The sequence below is a fragment of the Gobio gobio genome, assembly GCF_949357685.1.
Source record: "Gobio gobio genome assembly, chromosome: 2".
Lineage (NCBI taxonomy): Eukaryota > Metazoa > Chordata > Actinopteri > Cypriniformes > Gobionidae > Gobio > Gobio gobio.
This window is the reverse complement of record NC_137098.1, coordinates 46,093,172-46,109,626: the sequence shown is the minus strand read 5'-3', so window position 1 is coordinate 46,109,626 and position 16,455 is coordinate 46,093,172. Positions and strand designations below refer to the sequence as shown.

General features: G+C 38.9%; 2 protein-coding genes across 12 annotated transcripts in view; one reads left to right on the top strand and one right to left on the bottom strand.

The window, feature by feature from the left end:
- The window catches only part of ano5b (anoctamin 5b), a 46,519-nt gene extending 36,393 nt beyond the window's left edge, over nt 1-10,126 (bottom strand). For 3 of the 4 annotated variants that reach the window (XM_079810441.1, XM_079810443.1, XM_079810444.1), the window contains exon 1: nt 9,783-10,120. In XM_079810441.1, coding sequence (XP_079666567.1) covers nt 9,783-9,858 — 76 coding nt within the window. In that variant the 5' untranslated portion in view covers nt 9,859-10,120. Of the gene's footprint in view, nt 1-9,782 lie in introns of all 4 variants that reach the window. The other variant, XM_079810442.1, reaches the window with a different exon arrangement.
- Nucleotides 10,127-13,073: 2,947 nt separating this feature from the next.
- On the top strand, nt 13,074-16,054 carry tssc4 (tumor suppressing subtransferable candidate 4). 8 transcript variants are annotated; one of them, XM_079805329.1, is made up of 5 exons: nt 13,074-13,377; nt 13,483-13,608; nt 13,713-13,828; nt 14,082-14,100; nt 14,320-16,048. In XM_079805329.1, the coding sequence occupies exon 5, from the start codon at nt 14,400-14,402 to the stop codon at nt 15,264-15,266; it is 867 nt and encodes a 288-aa protein (XP_079661455.1). In that variant the 5' UTR covers nt 13,074-13,377; nt 13,483-13,608; nt 13,713-13,828; nt 14,082-14,100; nt 14,320-14,399; the 3' UTR covers nt 15,267-16,048. The 8 variants fall into 8 exon arrangements, with proteins under 8 accessions (XP_079661455.1, XP_079661457.1, XP_079661461.1 ...); XM_079805332.1 differs by having other exon boundaries at nt 13,092-13,377; nt 14,082-14,145; XM_079805331.1 differs by lacking the exon at nt 13,483-13,608 and having other exon boundaries at nt 13,076-13,377.
- The last annotated feature ends 401 nt before the right edge of the window (nt 16,055-16,455 follow it).

Sequence of the window (16,455 nt, the reverse complement as noted above, 5' to 3'; positions counted from 1 at the left end):
TTCGCGCGGTTCTGGTATTTTTCAAAAATCAGTTTCGGTTCTGCATAAGAACCGGTTCTCGGTTCCCAACCCTAGTTAAGACATGAGCAATATTGATAATAAAATTTGGAATCAAGAACAAGAATGTGCTAAATGAATTGTGCAATTCAGTGTTTCGCAAACTTTTTTTGCCACGGCCGTTGACAAGTAAAAAAAAAAAAAATCCCACGACACACCACTAAGAACTAAAATATCAAAATTGAACCCTAAACCTGAGCTTAAGTCAGGTAAGAACATAATAAGGTCCTGGTAGCTATTAGTGTTGTCAATCGATAAAAAAAATAAAAATAAAAAAATAATTCACACACCTAAGCTAAGTTTTAAAATATATTTTTTATATTGTAATAATTTCACATTTTATCTCCAAATTACACATACATACATACATACATACACATATATATACATACATACATACATACATACATATATATATATATATATATATAGCCTATATTTTAAATATTTATTTAATTGCATCTTTTTTAATGAAAGAAGGCATCACAGATACCAATACTACTGATGTCTCTATGAAATTGATTTTTTCCCCTTCAATTTTACCCATTATATTCCAATATAATTAAAAGCTATCAATTTTTACGTTTGTTAGGCTTTACAAATATAAAAATTTTAATTTAAGTGAACTTCAATCTTCATATAAACCCATTATAATAAATATCACATTTACCTGTGCCCTTCAGTATTTGCCCTTAATTTTTTCTATTGGCCCAGTCAGACCGGTTCAGATTTTTACTTGCCCTGTCAAAATGCACATAAAGTTATTGTTTTCATTGTAAACAGTGTAGCCAGTGTAACCTTGTAATCAGTGCTTTAAGATTTTCCGGTAGGTCTAACAAGTAGGATATATACAGAAATGTAATAAAGTTAACAAACACGCGTTTCATCACATTGATTCATGTGATCATCTATTAAACATTATAACTTATGTTTTTGGCTGTAATAATAAACTACTGGCATCTGAGCCACTGAGGATGCAGTGAATTAATTTAATTTGTGAAGGGAATGTGCCCAAGAAATTAAATTTGTATATGTTTGTGTGAAACATTGTACACTGGGCTGCTTTGCAAAGGTAAACATTTGCACAAAACTTGCTTCTCAAAGATCGATCAATAACAACTCTGTGATCCAACTTCATATCCAGAACATGTAAGTACCGCATATTATAATCGGTGTTTGGAATAGCCTTTCTGAATGTGCTAATGTGGCTAAAGTTACCATTGTCTGCTTTTTTTTTGTGACTTACTTTTTATTAGATTTCCAAAAGAACACAAATATACAAAAAAAAAAAAACAGAAAAAAACAGAGATAATACACAATTTCTGTCAGCACTGCTTACATAGAACATGGATACTTTAGATGACATAGTTATACCCTAGATATGGATACTTCACCATTCCAAGGAGATGAAAAAGTACATACTTTTGAGTGTGTAGCAGAAGAGTATGCAAGCTATGGGACATATTTCATCATCTATAACAGACTCTGTCGCTTAGTTACGTGCATCCTGTCACGTTTAAACTGTCCTGTCAATCGTCACAGTTAAAATCCTCCACATTCAATTTCATTTCCTACCGTATCGGAGAGAAATGTAGTAGCACGTTGATCTGCCATTCGTGGGTCTTTAAAGCAGAGACTCCTCTCATGTGTTTGCAGTTTAAATATAATGATGCATAAAAAAGTTAATGGCCAAACGTATCATTACAAAAGTTCACAATGCTGCTGCAGGTGAAAAATAACATTGAATAAATATCTTTTCGTCAGGTTAAATACTGATAATTGATCACTCATACCCCTTTATCTAAACCGCTCCACTTAACCGTCATGTTTGTAGTTTAACACTTTTTATCTGCGTTTGTAGTTCAAATTGAATCCTCGTCCAACTTGCAATGGGATGTGGGCAATATCAGCCGTTAGAGTGTGCGTCAATCTGCACTTCGAATTCTGACCGGAAATAGTAGAGCATCCGGGTATCTTTGGGATACTCTTTTTAACATACTACGATTTGGGACATACTAATTCTATTTTCAAATACTATTTAGTATGGATAGTATGTGAATTGGGACGCAGCGTTTGTGAGCTTTTCTTCTTCTTCTTTTTCGGCGAATCGCAAACACATATGTGCATTACCGCCACCCATCTCTAAAATAGACCATTGACACTCTACCTATACTTTCTTATTGATCCTACCAACCCACATACAAATCACGCTTGAATACCGCATAGAAGCTTCATCCGGCGCTGCGTGTTCAGCTACTGTGTGAGGTTCTCCAATTCTGTTGTTGCTGTAGTAAGCACGAGCTGGAAAGGCTCCGCCCACTTCTGAAAAGGGAGTGGGGAGCAGCAGCTCATTTGCATTCAAAGAGACACACACGAAAATAGCGTGTTTTTCCTTCCACCCAAATAGGGGCCTTTAGAACATCCTATAATAAATAATCTGTGGAGTATTTTGAGCTGAAACTTCACAAAAACATTACCCTTTTAATGACTGACTGCAGCAGTCGAAAATATATTCTTATTTCTAGCATTTATTTTGGCATTTGGTTGGGTGTCACAAACGCCGGTGAAGATTCCATCGTCGCCCACCAGAGGTCAAACTCACCAGAGTACTAACCTCTATTTCGGACTTCATTTCCCATACACCCTCTCTCTTGGCCTGATTACTGCACACCTGTTCCTCATCATCATGCCTATATAAACTCTGCTCTCACACACACATTCATTGTGAAGTCTTGTTTGCCCCGGGTCCATTTCTGAGCGTTATTCCCTGTGTTTATTCCTGCCTGTGTTTGACTCTGCTTTGGATTACCGTTTACGACCCTGTTCTGCCTGCCCTTGATCTTTGTTTGCCTGGACTCTGATTCTCGCCTGTTTGCTGCCTGCCCTGACCATTTGCGTGTTATGACCACGATTGATGCCCTGCCTCTGATATTCCTGTTTTCCCTGGTTTATCGACCCATGCCTGCTTGTACTGTGAGTTTGTATTATTTTAATAAACTGCACATGGATCCCAATCTGCCCGAGTCCTTGTTACATTGGGAAACACTGCTCTAAATATCAGTTTCTGTTCCAAGGAGCTCAGACCATCCTGAGCTGAGATATTGAGGTTTCCGTAAACATCTGTATAGCCAAAATTTGTTGTGGGCCATGGCATAAAGAAGGATGCTGTGATTAAACCAAGCAAAATAAAAAAATTTGAGGTAGTCATGCAAACAATTTGAAAGATAAAAAATGGTCAAGCAACCTCAAATGTATTTGGAGTGGACCACTTGAGATTGATTAACCTACACTCTAAAAAATAATTCAGTGGCTTAGTAAATATCACAGTAATAATTAACTTTATTAACTTAATAAAATTTCTAAATATCATTTACTTGATGTTGAGTTGAACATACCAAAATAATTGACTAAAAATCCAACAGTTAATTTTGTCTCAAATTTACAGTTATATTTAAGTTTTCACTAAAAGAATTTAGTGTTCGAATAACCAATTTATTTAAAATATACTTAATATATTTGTGAAATTTCTATCAAAATATTTGAGAAAGGATAATTAAATCGATCTGTTTGAAGAACCACAAATATTACTTAATTCAAATCAAGATTATTAATATTTAACACGCACTGAAGAAATTTAGTAAGTTTACTTGATTAAAACCCTGCACCCCTCCCCCGCCCCTTAACGACAGCTCGACGGTTGAGTGAGCGCAGGCTGTTTGAATTCTCTTCAGTCTCCAGAGCAGTTCCTTCTTCTCAGCGTCGCAGAATTGGAACATTTCCTCTGTGAAATTCAGGTTTGTGTGTTTTATTTTATCTATAAAATCATTACTGAGCTTAAAATCTATTTATTTAATGCAAAACAACATACAGGGACGCAATGTGAGTAAAGGAGTGCTGCATCTGTCTTTGAAGCCCCTGGTGTAACTGCCTTGCTCAACACACAACTTTATTCCTTAAGATAATGCATAGAATTAATTTGGATGATAAAATGTTCTTAAAACTGTGCACTGTTTGTTTATTGGCAGGTTATGGAGTCAGGCGCGTTGCAGCATCTTTGAGCTACGAGTGAAACGCTGGACGGCGGTCTGAAGTTCAAAGTCCACCCGCAGTGTGCGAGTCCATCTCAGGCTCGAGAAACAATGCTGATATGGTGGAAATTGGATAACAGACAGGTTGATTACACTTGAATTAGTTTTAAATGTTTGTTACTTCTAAAATGTTTGTTACATGAGTTTAAATGTTGTAAATATGTTGTAAAATATTGTATACATGTCAAAACTGTAATATATGCTGTATTGCTTTACTCATCGACAATAAAGGCCAATGTCATGTATAAGTGTGGTGTGGTGTGGAGTATTTTACAAAGGTTTAGAGGAAATTAAAGTTAATATTAAAGTTATACTATAAGAGTTTATATTACTTATAAATAAAAACAGTAAATTTTTCTCATAAATACTGGTTTTAAAATGTTTTCCCCCCATTTTTTTCTACTCAATCTTACTTGTAAATGTACCAAATGTAGTTACACAGAACTACTTAATTTTTTTACTTGCATTTGCTCAGCTCATACGGTGCATGTAATTGATTTCACTGCTTTAAAATGTACTCAATTTTTTTAGTGTAAAAATGTTTCACCAAAAAAATTTAGTAAATCATAGTAAACGTTTTTAGAGTGTAGTCCAACTCCAATGTTTACAAAATAGTAATTGGATTTAATTATTGTAGCATATCTAAAGTGTAATTTAAATACAAAAAAATTAAAAGAGCAATCTAAAACTTGCTATTGCTGAAATGATGATGATGATGATGATGATGGTGGTGATTCTGCTAAGAAGCAACATATTACCATGCTTCAATTACTGCAGCAACAGGAAGCTTTATAGATAAAAAAAAACTGATATGGAAGTTATGCTATGCAGATTTAATGAGCTGGCCATTAGCTGTGGGTTCTGGGTTGATTCTCTGTTTTAGAGCTGCTTAAAACGATGCATTCTTTCAATGTTCAATGTTCAAGCTCTTCTGCACTTCTTAATTTTGCTGTGAATTAGGCATGAATCAAATGTATATTAAACTCCTAAATCTTGTAGTGCACTTGTTGCCACTAAGCATCTGGCCAATATAAAAATAAATGTATAAAATTAATTAACTTTCGGGTTTAAGGCATTTCAGTGGGAAATATTTTCATATGTTAATGAAATACAGTGAGGTGTGTGTGTGTGTGTGTGTGTGTGTCCAAAATAAGTTTGTTTAAATAATATATACAGTAGGGAAAACAAGTATTTGATACACTGCCGATTTTTTGCCCACTTACAAAGCATGTAGAAGTCTGTAATTTTTATCATAGGTACTTTTAAACTGTGAGTGACGGAATCTAAAACAAAAATCCAGAAAATCACATAGTATGATTTAAGTCAGGGGTAGGCAAGTTCAGTCCTAGAGAGCCGCTGTCCTGCAGAGTTTAGCTCCAACCCTAATTAAACACACCTGAACCAGCTCAGTGTCTTCAGGATTACTAAAGCTACAGGCAGGTGAGGGTTTTTCAGGGTTGGAGTCAAACTCTGCAGGACAGCGGCTCTCTAGGACCGAACTTGCCTACCCCTGATTTAAGTCATTAATTTGCATTTTATTGCATGACATAAGTATTTGATACATCAGAAAAGCAGAACTTAATATTTGGTACAGAAACCTTTGTTTGCAATTACAGAGATCATACGTTTCCTGTAGTTCTTGACCAGGTTTGCACACACTGCAGCAGGGATTTTGGCCCACTCCTCCATACAGACCTTCTCCAGATCCTTCAGGTTTCGGGGCTGTCGCTGGGCAATACGGACTTTCAGCTCCCTCCAAAGATTTTCTATTGGGTTCAGGTCTGGAGACTGGCTAGGCCACTACAGGACCTTGCGATGCTTCTTACGGAGCCACTCCTTAGTTGCCCTGGCTGTATGTTTTGGGTCGTTGTCATGCTGGAAGACCCAGCCAGGACCCATCTTCAATGCTCTTACTGAGGGAAGGCGGTTGTTGGCCAAGATCTCGTGATGCATGGCCCCATCCATCCTCCCCTCAATGCGGTGCAGTCGTCCTGTCCCCTTTGCAGAAAAGCATCCCCAAAGAATGATGTTTTCACCTCCATGTTTCACGGTTGGGATGGTGTTCTTGGGGTTGTACTCATCCTTCCCCCTCCAAACACGGTGAGTGGAGTTTAGACCAAAAAGCTCTATTTTTGTCTCATCAGACCACATGATCTTCTCCCATTCCTCTTCTGGATCATCCAGATGGTCATTGGCAAACTTCAGACAGGCCTGGACATGCACTGGCTTTTAATCCATGACGGCGTAGTGTGTTACTAATGGTTTTCTTTGAGACTGTGGTCCCAGCTCTCTCCAGGTCATTGACCAGGTCCTGCTGTGTAGTTCTGGGCTGATCCCTCACTTTCCTCATGATCATTGATGCCCCACGAGGTGAGATCTTGCATGGTGCCCCAGAGCGAGGGAGATTGACCGTCATCTTAAACTTCTTCCATTTTCTAATAATTGCGCCAACAGTTGTTGCCTTCTCACCAAGCTGCTTGCCTATTGTCCTGTAGCCCATCCCAGCCGTGTGCAGGTCTACAATTTTATCCCTGATGTCCTTACACAGCTCTCTGGTCTTGGCCATTGTGGAGAGGTTGGAGTCAGTTTGATTGAGTGTGTGGACAGGTGTCTTTTATACAGGTAACGAGTTCAGACAAGTGCAGTTAATATAGGTAATGAGTGGAGAACAGGAGGGCTTCTTAAAGAACACTAACAGGTCTGTGAGAGCCGGAATTCTTACTGGTTGGTAGGTGATCAAATATTTATGGCATGCAATAAAATGCAAATTAATTATTTAAAAATCACACAATGTGATTTTCTGGATTTTGTTTTAGATTCTGTCACTCACAGTTGAAGAGTACCTATGATAAAAGACTTCTACATGCTTTGTAAGTAGGAAAACCTGCAAATCGGCAGTGTATCAAATACTTGTTCTCCCCACTGCATGTGTGTACGGTGTATAATAATTATTTATATTTGAATACACACACATACATGTATATATTAAGAAATATTTGCATCACTAATACACATACACTATATTGCCAAAAGTATTGGGACACCCCTCCAAATCTCTGAATTCAGGTGTTCCAATCACTTCCATGGCCACAGGTGTAAAAATCAGCACCTAGACATGCAGACGCTTCTACAAACATTTGTGAAAGAATGGGTTGCTCTCAGAAGCTCAGTGAATTCAAGCGTGGCACCGTGATAGCAACTCAGCTACGAAGTGGTAGGCCACGTAAAATCACAGAGCGGGGTCAGCACATGCTGAGGCGCACAGTGCGCAGTAGTCACCAAGTTTCTGCAGAGTCATTAGCTACAGACCTCCAAACTTTGTGTGGCCTTCAGATTAGCTCAAGAACAGTGCATAGAGAGCTTCATGGAATGGGTTTCCATGGCCGAGCAACTGCATCCAAGCCTTACATCACCAAGTGCAATGCAAAGCATCGGATGCAGTGATGTAAAACACACCGCCACTGGACTCTAGAGCAGTGGAGACGTGTTCTCTGGAGTGACGAATCACGCTTCTCTGTCTGGCAATCCAATGGACGAGTCTGGTTTTGGCGGTTGCCAGGAGAACGGTACTTGCCTGACTGCATTGTACAGAGTGGAGACTGCGAGCCAGGCCTTCTTGTCCAACATCAGTGCCTGACCTCACAAATGCGCTTCTAAAAGAATAGTCAAAAATTCCTATAAACACACTCCTAAACATTTTGGAAAGCCTTCCCAGAAGAGTTGAAGCTGTTATAGCTGCAAAGGGTGGGCCATCTCCATATTAAACCCTACGGATTAAGATTGGGATGTCATTAAAGTAAAGGCAGGCATCCCACTTTTGGGTGGCACTTTTGGGTGGGTGGGTGGATGGGTAGGTTTTAATGATATTCCAATTTAATGACATCCCAATCCCAATCATATATATGTGTGTGTGTGTGTGTGTGTGTGTGTGTGTGTGTGTGTGTGTGTGTGTGTGTGTGTGTGTGTGTGTGTGTGTGTGTGTGTGTGTGTGTGTGTTGCATCATCATCTTACTTGCACTATTTCATATAGTCACAAAATTCAGAGTCACTGTAAATCCCTCTGTTTTTTAATCACATTGCAGACATAATATGAGCCATGGCCTGCCACAGTCCTGGTCGAGAAGCATAATCAAATCACTATCCAGTGAATCACCTATGATCATGCAGTACACAGATTTAATATTTGCAGTAAAAGGCAAAGCAAGATGGAACAGAGAGAATAGGCTGGGGTTCCCCTGAAATATAATTTTTCCAATATGTCATTGTCTGAAATATGTCATTTCCCTTATATTCTACATTTTCTCTTTCATTTCAACCACTCCCTCTTAATAAAACACACTAATGACACAAGCAAACCTCGGCATCAGTCAGAAGAACTGCAGAGCAAATAATAATAAGGATGATAATAATAAATCACTTGGGCATACAAACCCACACACCTATGTGAACAAAAGCTGTGGACATAAACATACTCCTACACACCTCACACTTAATAAGTCTCCCTCTAGCCTTAATGCTTTAGCAACTTTTACCCAACCTGTGCAACAAAAAGGGTGGCAAGAGCGAAGCATCAGACCCTGTACTGATTCATTTCAGCTCCGCTCAGCTCAAGAATTCATTTCACATTATTAAAAAACAAGCCGAGTGATATCAATGTGGGATCAAACTACACTGATGCATGACACATCTGTCACATCCCTGAGCTAAATCATAAGCACAGGATATTCTGTTTAGATAATACCGTATATTTAGTTGTCAGAGAGGGGAAACCAGGTCTAGGTCCCTTGTCAAAGGGGGCCCACTACTTTGGTAAAGCCTTTTCATTGGGTATCATCCTATATAAAATAATGATTTTGCTCTTTGTTTGGTGCAATACTACACAATCAAGTAACAACATACTACACTGTTCAATACTACACTAATACAAAGACCATTCACTCTACTTCTGTCTTTACACCACATTCTTAGTGGAGGAGCCTTATGTTTTCTAGTCTAAAAATGTCCTGTGTGCAGGGGAACTGAACGAACTCTGAATGTGAGTCACAACGACACCAGACATTTAACTAATTCAACACAACGACTGTTTGATTCCAAAGTCAAACTGGGACTGAGGCCAAGCCATGTGGCTTGGCGGAGTAACGTGAATTAAAAGGGGTGGTCCATACTGCTCTTAAAACTACAATTCATACAATGATACCTAAATGAATATCACGTTTCTTTGTTCTTTTTCAAAATCCATAATTCACGTACATATGATCACCAGGGCTCTTTTTCTGGATTTAAACCATGTTAAAAACACTTTCGTAATGCAGGATATAGCGGTGCCAGGTAACAACAGTCTTTGGGTGTAGACCGCAACTTTTCCATGCCTTTGCCATTTCAGGAACAGACCAACGCCGCTTATTTGAATACATGTACTGTTTATACGTTTTTATTTGGTTAAGGGGACCTGACCTGGTGTTTTTTTTCTTCTTCTTCTTCGTTCTTTGTCTTTGACGTATCAGCTGATTTAACGCAGCGGTCACATTCATTTATCTTTTCATTTCATTTACGTTGACAACTCCCCAGAGACTGACCTTCTCGTGATTTTGAACATTGCATAAAAGCTTTACATAACTGTTGAAGCGGTTTCCTTACCTTCAATCTGAGAATCCAAAGTGTTGGACATTTCTATTAAAGTAGCTTCTTTCGTCTTCCCCGTTATCCTCTTCATGTCAAGTTCGTGCGTTTCTTTTCTCCCACGGGACAAAGACAAAAAATTTGTGAATCAGTCAGTTCAGTCTGCCTTCCTGGCCTGAGTAAGATGCCGAAGGAGATTTCCGCTTTCAAGCTTTGAGGTGTTGAAATGGAGAATGTAGTGGCTAAGCTGTAAATCCCTCGCTCGCTTTCTTCTCCATAACATCTATTACTACAGCGAGTAGCGGCGGCGGCGAGCCGAGGAGATGTGGTGGTGATGGTGGTGATGATGATGTCTTAAAGGGGAGTGGCTTTCCGTCGGCATACTGACATAAATTTACTGAAAAGTAGTACGGGGTCTCTAACGTCGCGTTCTTTATTTCTTATGTGTTCAGTCACATTACCTACATTTTTTTTTTTATTGAATTCAAGAGTAATCAGTAAAAGTATACATCTGTGTTTATTATTTTTGTCCTGCACTGTTATAAGGGCGTTATTCTTCTTACTATATACTCTTCTACATATCCATTACCTCAATTAATTTTGAATGAAAGCACACTGGGTCAGATTGATCGCATCCGCACGTGCTTAGAGCATCTTAGAGCATTTGCGCCCTCTGCTGGTTATTGGACAGACAGACGTTGGGTGTTGCCCAATCCTCCATAGTGCCCTGTGATGTGGACTTCAAAGGTATTCAGCCGAATCAGCCATTCAAAGGTATTCGGATATGTTGCGTTCACGCCATGTCTGAATTACCGTAAATAAGAGATGACAACACGAGACGGTGTACTTGGAGCTGTTCACGTCCTGAGAATCTGTAGTGGTCGCGTGGTACAGCGGTCACGTGGCACAAGCCGTAGCTCAGAAATGATCACGTAAATGCTTTTTACAAACCAGAATAGTTACGGTAATTACGACAATGGCGTGAACGCACATATATTCCAAATCGTAGGGAGCAACCAGGGCAAACGGAGTAGCCGTTAAAAAAAAAAAAAAAGATTCTGAGACATATTAGTGAAATGAACTAATTAAAGAGAAATTAAATAACATTCACTTATCACTACATTTAGTGGTTTCAAGTACGACGAATTATTAAATTATTCATAAAAAATTAATATAAATATAATATATTAACTCATATTCATATATTTGAACGTAACACTGTAAACTGACATATATGAATTCACACACTCCTTGCTTTGCATGTAGGGAGCTGTGAACACTGACCATGGCTGTTTCCGAAATCGCCCCCTATACCCTCATTCACTATTCCCTACATTAGTCCACTGATATAGTCCACTTCGAAAACGAGTGAGTGATTTCGGACACTAAGTCGCCGGAAAGGCTGCCGTTTTTGCAGTTTGTGCTTGTGCTGTTTGGCAGCTCCAGTAATAATGAAAAGATTTATCCTGAACTCTGCTACGGAAACTATGTAACCTTAATCAAACAATATAATAATCATCTTAAAAAGGATCATTTATACCTGTATGCATGATATTGGGCTGGACCAGTGCGGTTCGGAAGATTGATGGATGATTGATTCAGCTGTGGGCACTATTTGAGGGAACAGCCATTTAGTGCTGTCCGAAACCATAGTGGACGTTATTAAGTGCACTCATACAATCCCACAATGCACCACAATAACGAGTTTGCAACCGATGTATGCTCGACGGCTAGAGAATACCCATAATGCACTGTGAGAGTCGCGCCGTGCATTGAATGAATTCCCGCGTTTCGCCAGGAGATGGCATCGACTCACATGCTGCGTCCCAATTCGCATACTATCCGTACTAAATAGTATTCGAAAAAAGAATTAGTATGTCCCAAATCTTAGTATGTTGAAAAGAGTATTCCAAAGATTCCCGGATGGTTTACTATTTCCGGTCAGAATCCGAAGTGCAGATCGATGCGCACTCTAACGGCTGATATTGCCCACAACCCATTGCGAGATGGACGAGGATTCGATTAGAACTACAAACGCGGATAAAAAGTGTTTAAAAAACTACAAACATGACGGTTACGCGAGTCTGACGGTTAAGTGGAGAGGATTAGATAAAGTGGTTTGAGTGAGCAATTATCAGTATTTAACTTGACGAAAAGATATTTATTCAATATTATCCACATTATATTTCTCCTTCAGCAGCATTGAGAACTTTTGTAATGATACGTTTGGCCATTAACTTTGCAAACACATGAGAGGAGTCTAAAGACCCACGAAAGGCAGATCAACGAGCGACTACATTTCTCTCCGATACGGTAGGAAATTAAATTGAAAGTGGGGGATTTGAACTGTGACGATGATTGACAGTTTAAGCGGTGACGGGACGCACGTAACAGAGTCCGTTAAAGATGACGAAGTAGTATGTCCCAAAGCTTGCATACTCTTCTGCTACACACTCAAAAGTATGTACTTTTTCTTCACAAAAAGAGTACATACTTTTAGGACGTAGTATAAGTAGGCGAATTGGGACGCAGCCACACACTTTTTAAGACCAATGATATTGGGCCCACTCACTTATCGTCTCTAATTGAGCACGTCTGCTTACATACCCTGATAAACACTGATTAAACGCGTTAGTAGCTTTATTTTCACTTTTCTAATATTTTCTTCATATTCATAGAAAATAAAATCCTTTCCGATCTGATATATGATGGAAAAAAGGATCAGTGCGAGTTTGGCAAAAGGCGGATTCGAACCTCTGATCGATTCGCGTCAGATCTTAACACCATGCGTCTTACCCCTACACTATTGCTGCTTATGAAGATTGTGTATTCCGTAGGTCTGTCTTCCTCAACCAGACGTTTAAACAAGCCGATATATTTAAATATATTTTTTGTAAATTGCATCTACTCCAGTAAAATGTTTCTGTTAAAGGACCCACCGACATTTTTTTTGCTTCTGACGCCCATAATATTAATAGTAGCCTACTATAAAGTATGAAATATATAGGCCTACTACAAATATTATTATTATTTTTTTAATTAAATGCTTATTAGTTACTTTATTATTCCCCTTTCCAAGTAAGTTCAGTGCCACAAGTAAAAAGTTATAGGGTTAACTTTAAGCTTGTTGGCTCGTTTTTGGAGTAGTGGAGTAATGGAGAATGAGGGTACATAGGGCGAATCGGACAGCGGTAAGTTCATTCATTCAGTGCGCGACTCTCAGTGCGTTGAGAGTACACCGTCTGGTTGAGTGAGTGAACGTTTCAAAAGCATAAGGAGTTGATTCTCGTTTGCTCTCGAAATGCTCTCGCGGGACTTTGCTGTCATACGCCGATCGGGCATCGAACAAGCATATTCTCCAGCGCGTACATCTAATGTACACTCGTTATTGCGGTGCATGGTGGGATTGAATAAGTGCACTCAAAGACGTCCACTATTGTTTCGGACACCATTAAAAATGGATGTTCACTCAAATAGTGCCCTATTTAAGGGTATAGGGGGCGATTTCGAACACAGCCCATGTGAGAACCAGAACGCAGTTGTTTCTTGCAGATAAACTACATTACCCGCAATGCATCTCTTCGTTGATTATGCGCACTCACTGCAGCTAAAGGTATGCTACTGCTTATGTAGACAACTAGATACGAGTCAAATAACTAAGTAACTTTCAAATTATGGGTGTTGTATTTAAATCAGTGTGTTACCTTAAATGTCGTAGGTTCTGATGGCATTTCGAGACATTGTGATTACGTCTATCATCACTGCTAGGCGGATACGTTAGCTGCGTTAGCTGGCTTAACGTGTGATCAGAAGATAATGTTTTGGTCACTGACATTACATTAATGTAATGGTTTGTTTTTAAAATGCCTTGCAAATTTCTTCATCTTGATTAAATAAGTAGACATAATACAGATGATGCTGATTTTTGTTTTATACACGCTTATATAGGAAGAAGAGGACAACCTTAAGACTAAACGCTATGGCCATAACTTTGATCAATACTCTGGAATCAATGAATTTAGCTAAACTGACCCGCTTGCAGTACCTGTGAGTCTTCAATCGCAGTAAGATACCTCCATGCACCCAAGCATTGTTCCAGCTGTATAATACATTTTATATTATCCTCTGATTAGTGTCATTATGTAACAAAAGCTTAAAGATCCACAGCATCACAATATCTTTAAAATAATTAAATATGGATTTTAATAATTGAAGTGCATCCTTAAGTATAATCAGATCACTGTTTAATGCTGTTATGTAATTTTATATTTACTGAGTGAAGATCTCACTGCTTGTTTCTCATTCTGGTTCTTATAGGTGTCTCAAGAGCCTTTTGGTGAGCGAGTAGTTCCTCATATTTGCTTTTCTCTCCATAGTTCATGTCAGTTGGTTTGTTAAAGTTCAAGATCACCATTCTATGAAGTTTATTAGCACTAGCGTTATGTGCGGTCAATGCCTTGCCTATTTACTATTTGTTACTCTTTGAAGAAACTGTCAGGAGATTCTGGTTTCATGCATCACTAATACAAGTATCTCTTCATGTCTTCTTTTTTAGGCTTTTCACACAGCATCTCATCATAAATATCCAGCTTCTAATCATATCTCTTGACCTAACTTCAGAGTTGCAGTAGCACAATGAGCGACCCAAACTGCAAAGAAAAGGATGCTCCCAACAGTCTGTCTAATAGAGACACGATTGAACTTCCAGATGATCTCTCCCTGAGCGACTCTGACTCTGATGAGCCCACAGAGCATTTCGGGAGAAAGGTTGAGGACTTGTCATCGTCCTCAGAGGATGAAGGTGAGACTCAGCAGCATGTCAAGTCTGTTCCTCAAGAAAATCCCACCTTCAGACTGATAGGTGGGAGCTCTGGTTTCTGTGATCGGAGCAAGGACATCTTTGCCCAGTTGGATAGTGCTGCAAAGCTCACATCTAAGGATCTAGGTGAGGACAACATTCTTGATGGCATGTTCGCTCGTCCGGCTCCACCGTCACCACCTCCACAGGCAGATCAAAGCCAGGAGGCAACCAAAAAACAACCTCCAGGTAAAAAACTCCCAGACTACCTTGCAAACCCAGAGCGCTGGACCCGCTACAGTCTTGAAGATATCGCTGAAACCAGTGATAAAAAGAATAGTCAGGTCGCTCACCAGTACATTCAGGGGCTTCAAGACAGCCGGAGGTCTGAGAAAGCCGTGCTGGAGACTTTCACCCCAACTTTCAACCAGGATCGCAGCAGTGAGAAAAAGATTGTGTTCACTAAACCCAAAAGCAAAGATCAAAGCGGGAGCAAACTTGACCATGCTAAGAAGGAAGCGGTTGGTCTTCAACACTTGGATGATCACCACATTTCATTGGGGAATGAAGAGAAAAAAAGAAAGTGGGGGACTGTGAAAGAGGAAGAAGACAAAACGGTGTCCGGTGTTGTCTTTAACAGTAGCAAGAAAGTAAATCGCAAACACTTCCGTAAAACACTGGAAGGTGATGGTGGCACAGAGTGAGCACTTTGAGCTTAAATACTTAGAAATGCTTAATGTTTTAATGTTTATGTACTTTAAACGTAACATTGTTTTGTATAAAGTGGTTTGACTATCCAATTGTCTTGACTGTATAATCCATTAAAAAGCTCTTGCTGTCATACTGTACAGGCTATTTCTCAAAGCATAGCATAACAAAATAACCCACTTATCTATAGATTGATAACCTGTATGCCGTGGTTAAGTGTGTATACAATTTTTCTCTGGTCATTTTTATGACCACTTTACATTAATAAATTTGACTCTGCTGTGTACTTTGAGATCCTAATAAATAAGTGTGCTTTGTCTTATTAATGTTAGTGGAAGTGTTCGCTCAATGTTTTGCATGGTAATGTGATGATTGACGATGAACAATGCAAATTAGGAGATTAATTCCACTTCTGGTACAGCAGCACAAAGCTAGAAGAACCATGGATTTTGAGGACATCTGCTTTCAGCCGAATCCCGCTGTACACCATCCATGGACTCCCCACTCCTCTGTAGAGCATGTATGTTTTAGGAAATTATTAAAGTTTCAAGGATGATATCCAGGTCTTTACAGAGAAACCAAATGTTCAGTGGTTCGAACATGACAACTTTCTCCTTAGTTTTTTTTTAATGATCTGACGGTCCTGGTAAACTTAGAAAAAGTTATGTAGTGCAAAACTGTAATTTGGGGCCTAGAAAAGTCATTGAAATTAATAAAGTCTATACATTTTAGTAGTTATACTAAATATTTCTTGGATTAAAAATATATTTTTTTTGTGAACGCAATCCCTGTGTTTTGTAGTTATTTTGCTAATAATTTTGCCTATAATGTGTTGCCTTAATTTTCTTGACAGATGCAGTCATATTGATTAAATATTTTTCTTTAATGTTTCTTATGCACTAAACATAAAGACGTGAAACAATTATGATTTCAACATATTTTGTGTTGCATTAGGAGATTAAAGCAGCAAATATTTGCATGTAAAAAAAGTTTGATATCAGTGACAACTGCCCAACTCTGCGGCAAATTCTAACTGTAATTCTAAATTCTGTGACTTTAATAACACATTCAGACCTAAATGACTGTTGTTGGCACTGCAGTAAGGTCTGAGTTTCGATCTCAAGCTATCAGTAATATTGATGTCTGTGTATCGAGAGTAAGCAAGCATCAGTCCCGCCCTTCAAC

Excerpts from the sequence above, each read along its gene's own strand:
- tssc4 (XM_079805330.1), top strand. The coding sequence starts at position 14,400 with ATGAGCGACCCAAACTGCAAAGAAAAGGATGCTCCCAACAGTCTGTCT.